The sequence below is a fragment of the Papio anubis genome, chromosome 6 (genome assembly GCF_008728515.1).
Source record: "Papio anubis isolate 15944 chromosome 6, Panubis1.0, whole genome shotgun sequence".
NCBI lineage: Eukaryota > Metazoa > Chordata > Mammalia > Primates > Cercopithecidae > Papio > Papio anubis.
Window position 1 is genome coordinate 7993515 of NC_044981.1, and position 14067 is coordinate 8007581.

Consider the following 14067-nt stretch of genomic DNA (forward strand, 5'->3'; position numbering starts at 1 on the left):
GCATGAAAATGGACTAATACAAATGGATTGGTCTAGGAAAAAGGCAAGGCTGAGACCAGGAAAAGGAGACAAGATAGACAAGGATGCACAATCAGGCAGGCTGGAAAATGAAGGGATTCAGATGAACAGCCTCCATTTTTCTAGTCGAATGATGGAGGAAGGCTTGGTGATAAGGACTAAAGATAAAGGAGGAAGGACAAGGAAGGGGCTTAAGGAAAGAAGTGAAGGTTTGGAAGTATCCCTGGGAGAAAAATAAAAAAAAAAGGAGCTGATCCAGTATGAGAGCCCGGCTGCAATTGGATAGTAAACATTTTTAGTGGCAGTAATCTACAGTGTTGTAATTTCTCCAGTAGAGCTCAGCTTGGATCTTGGATGTAAGAATGAAGACATTTATTTGGACTGGCCAAGAGCCGGGAACTTACAGGGAAAAGGTGGTGACTGTAGGGTAAAGCAAAGGAGCTGAAGATATTAAGAGGATGTAGCTGAAGTTACACAAAAGGGGGTCTAGGTTGGGTGGGGAAGAAAGTATACAGATTTGGAAAAGAGGAGTCAAATTACATCAGATAGAAATTAGACACTAAGAGATTAAAAGAGCTAAGATAAGCCGTGTATTAGTCAGGGTTCTCTAGAGGGACAGAATTAATGGAATATATAAATACATAAATAAAGGAGTTTATTAAGTATTAACTCACACAATCACAAGGTCCCACAATAGGCCATCTTCAGGCTGAGGAGCAAGGAGAGCCAGTCTGAGTTCCAAAACTGAAGAACTTGGGAGTCTGATGTTTGAGGGCAGAAAGCGTCCAGCATGGGAGAAAGGTGTAAGCTGGAAGGCTAAAGCAGTCTAACCTTTTCATGTTTTTCTGCCTGCTTTATGTTCGCTGGCAGCTGATTAGATGGTGCCCATCCAGATTCAGGTTGGGTCTGCCTTCCCCAGCCCACTGACTCAAGTGTTAATCTCCTTTGGCAACACCCTCACAGACACACCCAGGATTAATACTTTGCATCTTCAATACAATCAAGTTGACACTCAGTATTAACCATCACAAGTGGTTACACAGAAGATGGGGGTACTGAAGTTAAGATCTAGAGGTAGAATGGTAGGAATATGGGGTCCAGGGGATGACGACAAAACCTAAAGCATGGCTGGAGAAGTCACTGCTGAAGAGGAGCAGAAGCATAGGAAGAAAATCAAGGTCAAAGAAAAGGAAGCAACTGTGTTAACTGGATATGTGAAAGGAGTTTTTACATAGGCACCTTGTATACGGTAATTCCTTTCATTTTTATTTGATAAGCTGAAAATGCAAATCTGATTTAAATTCAAGATAAAGTTTTAAAAATCATTCTGAACACTACAGAAAAAAAGCTAGTAACTATTCAAATACTCACTATAAAGCGATGAAGTCCATAGTACAATAGGATATCTGCTAAGGTAAAGTTATACCCTGTAAGGTAGACTTTATCTTCAAGATATGAATTAAGATCCTAGAAAAAAAAACCAAATAAATATTAATGTAAAAAACAGTAATAATAAAGTTAATTACCATATAACAACTTAAAAGATTTAGGCTACTAGAAAACAAAATATCGCCATTTAATAAATTTACTCTTTGACATTAATATTCATTCAAAATCACAAATCACACGCCAGTCACCTTATTTTAAAAAAATAGGCTAAACATTACTAGTCTTAAAGAAACAAGAAAACATTAGAAAATGATATTCAAAATGCCATCTATGATCATTTTAAAGTCTAGCTTTTTGTTTTTAGAAACATTTTGTTACTCATGCTCGTTAGTTACACTTATTTTTTCCATTACAATATAAAAAATTCCCCAACAATTTCAATCTCTTTAGAGAATTCTAAGAAACTCTACATCCATGAAACAATAATTCACCCATTTCCCCTTGCCTCTAGGTCCTGGCAACCACCATTCTACCTTGTTTCTATGAATGTGACTACTTTAGATACCTCATATAACAGCAATCACAAAATATATGTACTTTTGTAACTGGCTTGTTTCATTGAATATAAAGTTCCTCCGTGTAGCATGCAGCACATGTCAGAATTTCCTTCCTTTTTAGGGCTGTATAATATTCCACTGTGTGTATAGACCACATTTTATTGATTCCTGTGTCAACAGACATGGTTGTTTCCACGTTGGCTATTGTAATGCTGCTGTGAACAGGAGTGTACAAACATATCTTCAAAACCATGCTTTTAATTATTTTGGGTATATACCTACAAGTACAATTGCTGGACCATATCGTAATTCTATTAATGTCTTGAGGAAGTGCTATTCTGCTTTTCATAGCAGTTGTACATTTTACATTCCCACCAACAATGCACAAGGGTTACCATTTCTTCATATCCTCACCAACACATGTTACTCTGCGGGATCTTTTTTGGTAGTAGCCATCCTAATGGGTGTGAGATGATATCCCATTGTAAACGTGATCTACATTTTCCTAATGATTAGTGATTCCAGCATCTTTTCATATGCTTGCTGGCCACTGATATATCTTCTTTGGCTAAATGTATACTAAAGTCCTTTGCCACTTTTGAAATCAGGATATTGGGTTTTTTTGTTGCTGAGCTGTAGGAGTTCTTTACATATGCTGAGTATTAACCCCTTATCACACATATGATTTACAAATATTTTCTCCTACTCTGTGGGTTGCCTTTTCACTCTGTTGTCTCCTTTGATTATGTCCAGAAATGTTTAATTTTGACATAGTCCAATTTATGTATTTTTACTTTTGTTAGAGGTATTGTCTGGCAGACCAGCATGAATACGTCAATTTCCTGAGATGGAAACTGTTGGCTTCTCTTAAAATTAACACTTAAATTTAGCAGAACAGGAATTTACATTGAATTACAGTCAATTAAGTGAAACAACAGATTCATAAAACCTTCAGAGGAAGATTTTGTAAATAAGTTATATGAACTATTATTAGATATTCTTTGAGGCTCCTCTAAAGACTAGATATAAAACACTGTCCAGTGATCAACAGCATTTATTCTAGAATAATTCCTTAAACTATAGAGAGGGCATTTTGTTCCGATTCTCAAATCACATCTGTCTTAGTTCACTTGGGCAACTGTAATAGAATATATAGACTGGGTGGCTTGTAAACAAGAGAGATTTATTCCTCACAGTTCTGGAGGCTGGAAGTCTAAGATGAAGGTGATGGCAGATGCAGTGTCTGGTAAGGGCTTGCTTCCTGGTTCACAGGCAGCCGTCTTTTCACTTGGTGGAAGGGGTGAGGTCTCTCCCAGGCCTTTTTTTAGGGCAATAATTCCATTCATGAACGCTCTGCCTCCAGGACCTAATCACCCCCAAAGACCCCACCTCCTAACTCCATCACTTTGGGGGTTAGAATTTTAACATATAAGTTTGGGGAGGGAGAGTCAAACATTCAGACCATAGCAACATCCCAAAGTGTCTGGAATATAGTGGTTCAGCAGTCAATAAAAAATGTTTGCAGAATTTAATTTAATCTCTTTGAATTTGCAAACAAAGTGAACATGATACATGCTCAACATGAAGAGAACGCGGAGGAAGACCTTTATGATAATCCACTTCCACTTAATAAAGAGTAAACACATTTTCTCTTATGATTTTCATTTAAAGACAGTCATTTTCAAAACAGTATATGAATATGGGACCCTAAAGGTGGTACAGATGAGAACATAAAGGAATATAGACATAAATGAGACAGGCATGGAAGAATCAAAATAAAATTTCGGTGGAAAGGGTAGAATGTATTGGTATATTAGGGACTACCACTTAAATTTTACGGTAATCTGTTGAATGGATATGATTTCTCTCCAAATATCTTCAGAGAAATCAACTTTGAGAAAGTATAAGAAATTAAATATCTTAATTAAATTTCAAATAAAATAAATACATCTTCATTTAATTTCAAGAAGAAAGACCTGAAACAATAACAGTTTTGTATATTTTCTCCAAAAACAGAATCTATATGCATATTTTAGGGATAAAGACCCCCCCTTTTTTTTTTTTTTTGAGACGAAGTCTCACTCTGTTGCCCAGACTACAGTGCAGTGGCACGATCTTGGCTCACCACAACCTCTGCCTCCAGGGTTCAAGCAATTCTCCTGCCTCAGCCTCCTAAGTAGCTGGGACCACAGGCACACAACATGCCCGGCTAATTTTTTGTATTTTTAGTAGAGATGGGGGTTTCACTATGTTGGCCAGGCTGGTCTTGAACTGACCTCGTGATCAGCACGCCTCAGCCTCCCAAAGTGCTGGGATTACAGGCGTGAGCCACCGCGCCCGGCCAAGACTCTTAAAAATGTAGTTTTTATAAACGATGACTAGGTAATATTTTCTGGGTTCATGATATAACTAAAATTTTTCCTACCAAAAGACAGAGTTTCACACATTCAAAATATTCACAGGTGAGAACTAATTATGTCTGACGTTTGCGTCTTTTTTTTTTTTTTACAATTCTTTCTGATGCTATTGTCAAACTTTTTAAATACTTCCCCTACAATTCCACCTGATTTTTATTTTTCCTTCCGTCTATCAAACTTTCTAATAATACAAAAAAGTTGAAAAAGCAGTAAAATAAACAACTATATATACCCTCCATCTAGATTCAACACGTTAGTGTTTTGCACTGCCTGCTTTTTGAAATTATATACTACCTTATTTATGAGGCATTTAAACTTAGCATTGTGGTTTTAGCACTGAAATGGAACTTTGACAAATAAGAATTAAACCCTTTCATAATATCCTAAAAGCAAGAGTTTTAAAAATAAATAATAAAAACCTATACAGCCCAGTATAAACACAGGCAAAAAATACATGTAAATTTTTAAAAATAATAAAATAGCTCATAAGCAGTATGAAAATGACACATTATTAATTGTATTCAAAAAAAATAAGCAAATAATTTTTTTGTTTGTTTGTTTGAGACAGAGCCTTGTTCTGTTGCCTAGGCTGGAGTACAGTGGGGTGACCTTGGCTCACTGCAACCTCCACCTCCCAGGTTCAAGTGATTCTCCTGCCTCAGCCTCCTGAGTAGCTGGGACTACAGGTGTGCACCATCACGCCCAGCTAATTTTTCTGTTTTTAGTAGAGATAGGGTTCCACCATGTTGGCCAGGCTGGTCTCGAACTCCTAACCTCAAGTGATCTGCCCGCCTTGGCCTCCCAAAGTGCTGGGATTTCAGATGTGAGCCACTGTGCACAGCCTCAAACAAATAATTTTTAAATTTTCTTGTTTTGGTAATTAAATTGGGGTAGTGAAGGAGAAAGAGGTAATACCATGTTAGTTTTGGGGAAGAGGCCACTCTATTATGCTACGATACTATAATGATGTACTTTTCTAGAGGACAAATGAGCAACATAGCTTAAACATATATAGCTTTTAGGCTAGCAGTTTATCTTGTAGGAATTTAGCCTAAGGAGGCTGGGCGCGGTGGCTCACTCCTGTAATCCCAACACTTCAGGAGGCCAAGACGGGCAAACCTCTTGAGGTTAGGAATTCAAGACCAGCATGGTTAACATGGTGAAACCTCATCTCTACTAAAAATACAAAAAAATTAGCTGGGTGTGGTAGCATACACCTGTAATCCCAGCTACTTGGGAGGCTGAGGCAGAAGAATCACTTGAACCCGGAAGGCAGAGGTTGCAGCCTGTGTGACAGAGTAAGACTCTGTTTCAAAAAAAAAAAAAACAAAAAGGCTAAGGAAACAATGGGAATGTGCTCAAATATTTAGCTACAATCTAGTAACTACCAAGGGATACATAATTTAAATTGTGGTATAATTACAGTTAACCCTTGAACAACGCAGGTTGGAATTGCACAGGTCCACTTAAACACAAATTTTCTTCTGCCTCTGCCACCCAAGAGAACAAGACAAACCCTTGCTCTTCCTCCTCCTCCTCAGCCTACTCGATGTGAAGTGAAGACTATGAGGATAAAGACCTATATGACAATCCACTTCCACTTAATGAATAGTAAACGTATTCTCTCCTCATGATTTTCTTAATAATATTCTTTTCTCTAGCTTACTTTAAGAATACAGTATATAACACACATAAAATACAAACTATGTATTAATTTGCTTTATGTTACAGGTAAGGCTTGCAGTTAATGGTAGGACATTAACAATTGAGTTTTTGGGGAATCAAAATTATACATGGATTTTCAACTGCTCAGGGAGTCAGTGCCCTGCATTGTATATGATGCAACACTAACATGTTATTAAAAGGAGAATGTAAGTGAATACTTGTTGACGTAAAAAGGTGTTGACAAGACATTGTCAGTGAACAAAAAAACAGTTTACTGGCCAGGCGAGGTGGCTCACACCAGTAATTCCAGCACTTTGGGAGGCTGAGGTGGGAGGATCATTTGAGTTCAGGAGTTAAGACCAGCCTGGCCAACAGAGAAACCCTATCTCTACTAAACACACACAAAAAATAAGGCATGCATGGTGGTGCGCACCTGTAATCCCAGCGTACCTGTAATCCCATTTACTTGGGAGGCTGAGGCACATGAATCGCTTGAACCCAGGAGGAGGAGGCTGCAGTGGGCCAAGATTGCACCACTGCACTCCAGCCTGGGTGACAGAGTGAGATCCTGTCTCAAAAAAAAAAAAAAAAACAAAACAACCCTTTTCTCATCCGTGCATGTGGCCAAAATCACACTGCAATCCACTCTATACATAATCAGTCTCGCCTGCCAGTCTGAGTTCTGTAAGGGCAGAAACTGTGTCTAATGCACCACCAGCCCTTAGAACTGCATCCTGGTGCATTGCAAGTGCTTATGTTGTAGGTGCAGATGAGCAGACTGCGGTCAAACAAGGAAGACAATGCAAACTGCCCAGCTCCACATACATTTCAAAAACAATGCAAATTGCCCAGCTCCACATACATTAAATAGAGGCTCCCAATTAAATATTTACATGTCTCAGAGACAACACTTTGGAAGTTACTTCTATGCTTCTAATACCACATCTATTAATGTAACTTTTGAACCTTAAAAACCCAATTCATTGAAATTCTGTTCCTATCTTTCAGAATCAAGTTCATTACTATCCTTTCCTTTGGAAAACTATAAAAGAAGGTTGTGTTCACTTTTTATTTGCCTGAAATCTCAAATTCACCTGGAGGGAGGATATGACTGCTTCCCCCTGGAAATACTGTCAATAGTAGGGGCACAAGAGAAGGGTCCCTGTGAATGACCACTATGGTATTAAGAATAAATGGTTGATCACGACAGACATACAGAGGGCCAAGTTCTGAAACTGAATTTCTACCAGTTCTCTTGATGGCATCTATCAAGAACACAGTTTGAGCCATTTTGCCCAACGTGATAAAGGAAGACCTTTCTTGCGCAACTTTTATTGCCATGATAAAACAATCACAATAAAATTAAGAAACAGAAGGAATTTCTACAGCGATATGCTGTTGTCTGGATAATCTCTCAAGTTTCTCTCAAATTTAAAGCTTCAACAAAATCTTTTAAAATCTGCTTTCTTTTTATATAAATAAATTAACAAAAATAACTTTGGAATTTTTTTTATTCTTGGTAACTCTGAAGCTATATCCAGTAGATTATTTTATTATTTGATGCCTTTGAAAATAAAAATTTAAAGCAATGATTCTCAAAACAGGGAAAGGTGAGCTTTCTCAGATGAGAGTTTTTTCAAACTACAGCCCTAAAAGATTCTGATTCTCTCTTGCCTCTAAGAAAGTACTTTACCTGTTAGAGAATCGAGATTGTCGAGTGGAGCATCACATTAAAAAAACAAGAAAAGTCATATTATGATACTGTAATTACTATGACAAAGGTTCTGAAGGAAAAGCACAGGGTGCTGTGACTGCATATAGAAAAAAAAACCTCATCCAGCTGAGAGAGAAGTAGTCAAGAAAGTTTCCAAGGCAGTTACCTCAGCTGAGATCTGAGGGGGAGGGCGGGGCGGGGGGAGGACAGAGTCTGTTCTAGGCAGAGGGAATAACAGATGCAAACTACTGAGGCAGAAGGAAAGAGGTGAAGAAAGCCAACAGCTGCAGCTTTTTAATCTGAGGGGAAAGAGATTTCTGATTAACAGTTCATGCATTTCAGCCTATAAGAGAAGTCATGATACCTTCAGCAGTGTGTGGATATCATTTTTACTGGAGTGTCCATCTATCTGAGTGACCCTGTACTCTAACCATTGCTGAACGATTGCTTTTTCTTCTGCAGTACTCCCCAGCAAATATTCTTTGTTGGCTTGCTTGACGAGATGAGCTGCTATAGTAGTCAATCCTGTTAGACTTGGACCATTGTTTGTCTGAAGAACTGGAATCTTAAAAAGAAAAAAAAAAAGTTCACAGAATTTAAAAAACAAAGACCACATCATGATTACAACTTCTAAGTAACCACAAAATCCCTCAACTGTTTTTTGAAATAATCCCGGATTTTACTCTAAGATACTAAATTACATACAAATGAAAGTCTGGAAAATAGCAGTTAAATAATTTACAATGTGGTAACAGATGCTTGATGATGAAACTGCTATTAACATTGCAAAAATCAGTATAATATTACTACAATAATTTTAAGCTATGTACAATGAGAGAAAATGGAAACTCTAATTATACAGTATTAATTTCAATCAAGCTTACCTGCACCCTATTATATAGCAAAGTGATCGTATTTAAATAAACCTGACTTCATGTTTCCCCTATTACAATAGCAACACAAGTTTGCTTGTGTATAAGAAATTGACAATTAATTTAAATTTTCTTGATACACAAATAAGCATAATGCATTATGAGAAATGTAAAAGAAAATGGAAAGTATTACCTAATGGGAAGACTGACCAAACACAAACAGTAACTATACAATCTCAATGACTTTAAGCAAATGAAAAAAGAACTATTTTTTTTTTGGTAAGACTGCTGCTTTTTTCTGCAATGAAATAGCATCTTTTTTTGGGGGGGGGACGGAATCTCACTCTGTCACCCAGGCTGGAGTGCAATGGCATGGTCTCAGCTCACTGCAACCTCTGCCTCCTGGTTCAAGCGATTCTCCCACCTCAGCCTCCCGAGTAGCTGGGACTACAGGCATGTGCCAACACACCCAGCAATTTTTTGTAATTTTAGTAGAGACGGGGTTTCACTATGTTGGCCAGGCTGGTCTCGAACTCCCGACCTCGTGATCCACCCACCTCGGCCTCCCAAAGTGCTGGGATTACAGGTGTGGGCCACCGCATCCAGCCGAATTATATCTTGTTCTCTGTAATGATTTACACTTTGCAAGGCATTTTCATACACCTACATCAACAGCACTTGGTGAAGTCTCCAAGGAGATTAATACTCTACAGGATACAGATTCAAAGTCAGGAAGTAACTTCAAAGTAAAGGTGGTAAAAGTTCTTTCCACTTTCCATTCACTATTCATAGCTCCTTGACTTCTCACTTCTGCCTTCAACTCAAATGAAACCACAATCTCTAGGATCACCAATAAATTAAATGTACTGAAAGAAAACAATACGGAACCCTCTGAGGGGTGCCAGTAATGTTCTGTTCCTTGACTGGGTGGTTACCTGAGTGTGTTAACTTTGTGGTAACACCAAGATGTGTGTACTGAATGTATGGTATATTTGGGGGAAAAAAGAGAAATCAAATGACTCACAATGGCTGGGCAGGAGGGGACAGAACTAACTCTAAAGACAATTATTTGTAAAAATAAATTATCCACAACCCAACCATGCTCTAAAAAAATTCCCAGTTACCTTCTCATCTAAACATTACATCTTGTAAGATAAGGTAAGTAATCTCATCCTCATTTTACAGATAATAAAAACCAAGGTCGCTAGGTTTGCAATGGCAGAGCCAGTGTTTGAATAAAGTCCTATTGGCTCAAACGTCCATTTTCTTTCCTTTACATAGCCCTAAAGTACACAATTCTTATGCAGTTGCAATTATGAGACATATACTATTTTCACATTCATTTTAAGGTTCCATAGTCCTCAAAGTAATTACTTTTAATGGCTGCATTATGCAATAGCTGTGTACTGCATAATGATGTTCTGGTCAACGATATTCTGCATGGCATATCCAATGGCAGTCCCCTAAGATTACAGTCAAGTATTTTTACCGTACCTTTTCCATGTTTCAATATATTGAGATGCACAAATACTTACCATTGTGTTACAACTGCCTACATTATTCAGCACAGTAACACATGCAGTACGGGTTTGTAGCCTGAAGGAGCAATAGGCTACAGGCTATATCATATACCTACTGTTTGTGAAGTAGGATATACTATCTAGGTTTAAGAATACTCTAAGGCTGGGCGCGGTGGCTCACGCCTATAATCCCACCACTTTCGGAGGCTGACGCGGGCGGATCACCTGAGGCCAGGAGTACGAGACCAGCCTGACCAACACAGAGAAACCCCGTCTCTACTAAAAATACAAAAACTAGCCAGGCGTGGTGGCCCATGCCTGTAATCCCAGCTACGCAGAAGGCTGAGGCAGGAGAATCGCTTGAACCCAGGAGGCGGAGGTTGCAGTGAGCCAAGATTGCGCCATTGCACTCCAGCCCAGGCAACAAGAGTGAAACTCCACCTCAACAAAACAAAACAAAACAAAAAACCCCCAGAACATTCTATAATGTTCACACAATGATGAAATTGCCTAACGATGCATTTCTTGAAACATATCCCTGTCCTTAAATAACACGTGCTGATGTACCATAATTTAGAGAATCACTCTCCCGGATAAGGATCTCTGAACTGCTTTCAGTTTTTAACTATGATTGGTAATGCTGCAGAGAATGCCTTATTGCTGGCTCACTGCTATCAGCTGTCTTCCCAAAAAATGGCTGAATCTTACCACATATGGCCAGCACTTTCCCCATACAAGCAAACAGAAATTTTCACTAGCTGCTCACTGCTAAAATGCTTTAATTAAAATAAAATTTAAAACTACACTCTGAACTCCAGAGTCTTCACAGTTGGGCCTCAAACTGTTGATTTGGGGTTTACCTTGCATTGCATCATTCCTCATACTGGTTTACTTACTGCCATAAACTTCCCAATCCTTCATCATTTATTGGTTTTACACATCTTTCAAAGCATAATCCCTTAAACGCCAGCTCTTCCATGAGTTTATAAATCCATTTTTAGAGTCAGAATTAACTTCCCTTTTCACACTCCTCAACAGTGTTTTCCTCCATGTGGAGTCCTAATTAGTGAAAAGAAGTCAGGTTGAGGGGACCAAGGGAAAGCAAAAAGAGAAGGCCGATAAGCTACAAGTCTGCCTTTCTTCATGGTCCAGGACACAGCCTTTCTGCACAAATAACTCAATAATCTTTCCGTGTCCAGCTATCACCGAACCTCTGGCTGATAGAAAACTCAAGTTAGCTCACTGCAACCTTAGTGTTATCAGTACTGCACAAATCCCTCTTCAGCACACAGCAGAAGTACTATTCCTGAAATCCCCGGCCAGCCTTTGTTTCCTTGCAGTTAGCTCCTCTCTTACTAACTTGCCCATTGCACTCTCGCAACATATTTTCATACTTTCTCTAATAAATCTGCTTTTCTTTACCTACAGCTGTCCTGGTGAATTCTTGCCCTGGCGCCACCAGCCCCAGAGAGTTGCTGCTCACCCGCGACAGTCCATAAAGTGCTTATTATGTTGTGCTTTAAATTATTTGCTGATGATTGTTTCTCATACTAGGTAATACTCATATCTTGGCAATGGTCCCTAAAAAATATAAACTACACCAGGCGCGGTGGCTCACGCCTGTAATCCCAGCACTTTAGGAGGCCAGGGCAGGTGGATCACCTGAGTCAGGAGTTCAAGATCAGCCTGGACAACATGGTGCAACCCCATCTCTACTAAAAATACAAAAATTAGCCAGTCGTGGTGGCGCACACCTGTAATCCCAGCTACTTGGGAGGCTGAAGCAGAAGAATCGCTTGAACCCGGGAGGCAGAAGTTGCAGTGATCGGAGATCATGCCATGGCACTCCAGCCTGGGCAACAGGCGATACTTCGTCTCAAAAAAAAAAAAAAAATCTATATATATGTGTGTGTACATATATATGTATGTGTACATATATATGTGTGTGTACATATATATGTGTGTGTACACATATATATGTGTGTGTACATATATATGTGTGTGTATATATATGGCACTCTTTCCATTTAAATGGTTGCAATGTTTGTCCACTCGGTCATATATATTATATTTATATTATATATGTATTACGGAATATATACAGTAAACTAGCGAGTAGGGGCTTGAAGGGACAGAATCATCACTGGGGCAGAGGAAACACCAAAAGAAGGTCACTTTGGCTCCGATGCCTACTCTGCCACCAATCACAGGGCTGAACACTTAACCTCTCTAGGCTTCAGGTTAACTTAAATAAAAACCATACTACTACTTTCTAAACAAGATCTTCACATGGACCAAATGAAGAAGAGAAAAAATTAAAGACAAAAAACAAACATCATTTGGAAAAAGATCTCAAAGGAGCAAAAAAAAAAACATATCCAAAGTAGTCTTCCTACAACCAATTTCCTTCTCTAATACATTCCAATACATTCCCTCTACGACAAACAACTGTAAAACACAAACGTTCTAACAGTGCCTCACCAGGCAATCTCATACCTTGTGATGTAATCTCCTCCTCTAATACATTCCCTCTACGACAAACAACTGTAAAACACAAACGTTCTAACAGTGCCTCACCAGGCAATCTCATACCTTGTGATGTTTCCCTCATTCTCTGTGGGTCGCACACTTAAATTGATACCCCAAGGCTTTAGAAACGCCTTCCCCGAATCGCCTAGATTGGGCCAAGACTCCTTAGGTGTTCTCTTTGCCATTTATGGTGCAACGTGGCACTCCTTCAATTTAAATGGTTGCAGTGTTTGTCCAACCGGCCAAAAAGCAAGCTTCCTGAGGGGAGGAAGCGTGTTCCCCTAAATCAGCACTGAATTCCCCAGGCCCAGCACAGTGCTACCTGGTACCCTGTTAGCTATCACGGAATCGCTGAGTAATAACTGAATGAAAGGTGCGATTACGGTTAAAAAAAAAAAAAAAAAAAAGCCAGTTAATACTGAATACAAACGCGGGGCTTCCAGGTTGGTCTAAGAGCCCTGTGAGGACCCTCCTGCAACTGGTTTCGTTTCTTCATAATGGGATGATTTCCCAGGAGGTGAAGTTCAGGCCGAGCCCGACCTGAGCTAGTTACCCCCTCCCTCCGGGAGGTAGGGCGGCAGGGGCCGAGGCCCAGAGGTGCCAGCCTGCTCGCGGCGCAGACACGTGGGGAGCTGGGTAGCAGCATCCTCACTCCGCCGGTATTGGGTGGCCGGCCCGGGTACTGCCAGGGCTCGGCAGGCCCCGCTCCCGTCCACCTCTTCCCCTCTGCGCCGCCTCTCCTTCTCACCTGTCGCTCGCCCTGAGCACTGTATTTGTTCCCCTTACTCAGTCCCAGGGACTTCTCCAGCAGCGACAACTCTGCGGCCGCCGCCATCTTCCGGCCGTAGCGCCGTAGCTCCTGGCAGAGGCGAGACCTGCAGAACAAGAACCTCCCGCATTGGTGGAAACGGAAGTCCCACTGCTGCAAACTTCAGCGGCGATTGGCTGAACGGAATGGGCGTGGAGAGCGCGGGCCAAAGCGCAGGAGGTGGGGCCAGTGGAAGGGGCGGGGCTGAGGGCGGGGTGTGAGACAGGTGGAGAAGTGATGGCAAATTTCCACTCGAAGTGTTGGGGAGTTAGTGGTAGAGCGGCCCCAGGGCCGGGCTTCGGTGGCTGCAGTAGACTGGATCTCTAAATAGCAATCTATTGACATGGCTGCCAGCGGTAACTCGTTTATTAACTCATTTGCTAGTCTAAGAGAATTTATATATGATGGGAACTGAAATTTACCTTAGTTTGGCTCAGAAATCTATACATTTGAACAATCAAATTGAATAGCAAAGAGTTCACAATCCATTAGGAGTTTCTTTTTTTTTTTGAGACGGAGTCTTGCTGTGTCTCCCAGGCTGGAGTGCAGTGGCGTGATCTCGGCTCACTGCAAGCTCC

General features: G+C 40.2%; 1 protein-coding gene across 6 annotated transcripts in view; it reads right to left on the reverse strand.

Annotated features, from left to right (window-relative positions):
• EEF1E1 (eukaryotic translation elongation factor 1 epsilon 1) overlaps positions 1–13598 on the reverse strand; it is a 34055-nt gene extending 20457 nt beyond the window's left edge. For 3 of the 6 annotated variants that reach the window (XM_021936980.2, XM_031666900.1, XM_021936981.2), the window contains exons 1-3: positions 13430–13598; positions 8125–8325; positions 1390–1485 (exon numbers count right to left, since the gene is read on the reverse strand). In XM_021936980.2, coding sequence (XP_021792672.1) covers positions 1390–1485; positions 8125–8325; positions 13430–13516 — 384 coding nt within the window. In that variant the 5' untranslated portion in view covers positions 13517–13598. The remainder of the gene's footprint in view (positions 1–1389; positions 1486–8124; positions 8326–13429) is intronic. The other 3 variants (XM_009204418.4, XM_003897031.3, XM_009204419.4) reach the window with 3 other exon arrangements.
• Between the last annotated feature and the right edge of the window lie 469 nt (positions 13599–14067).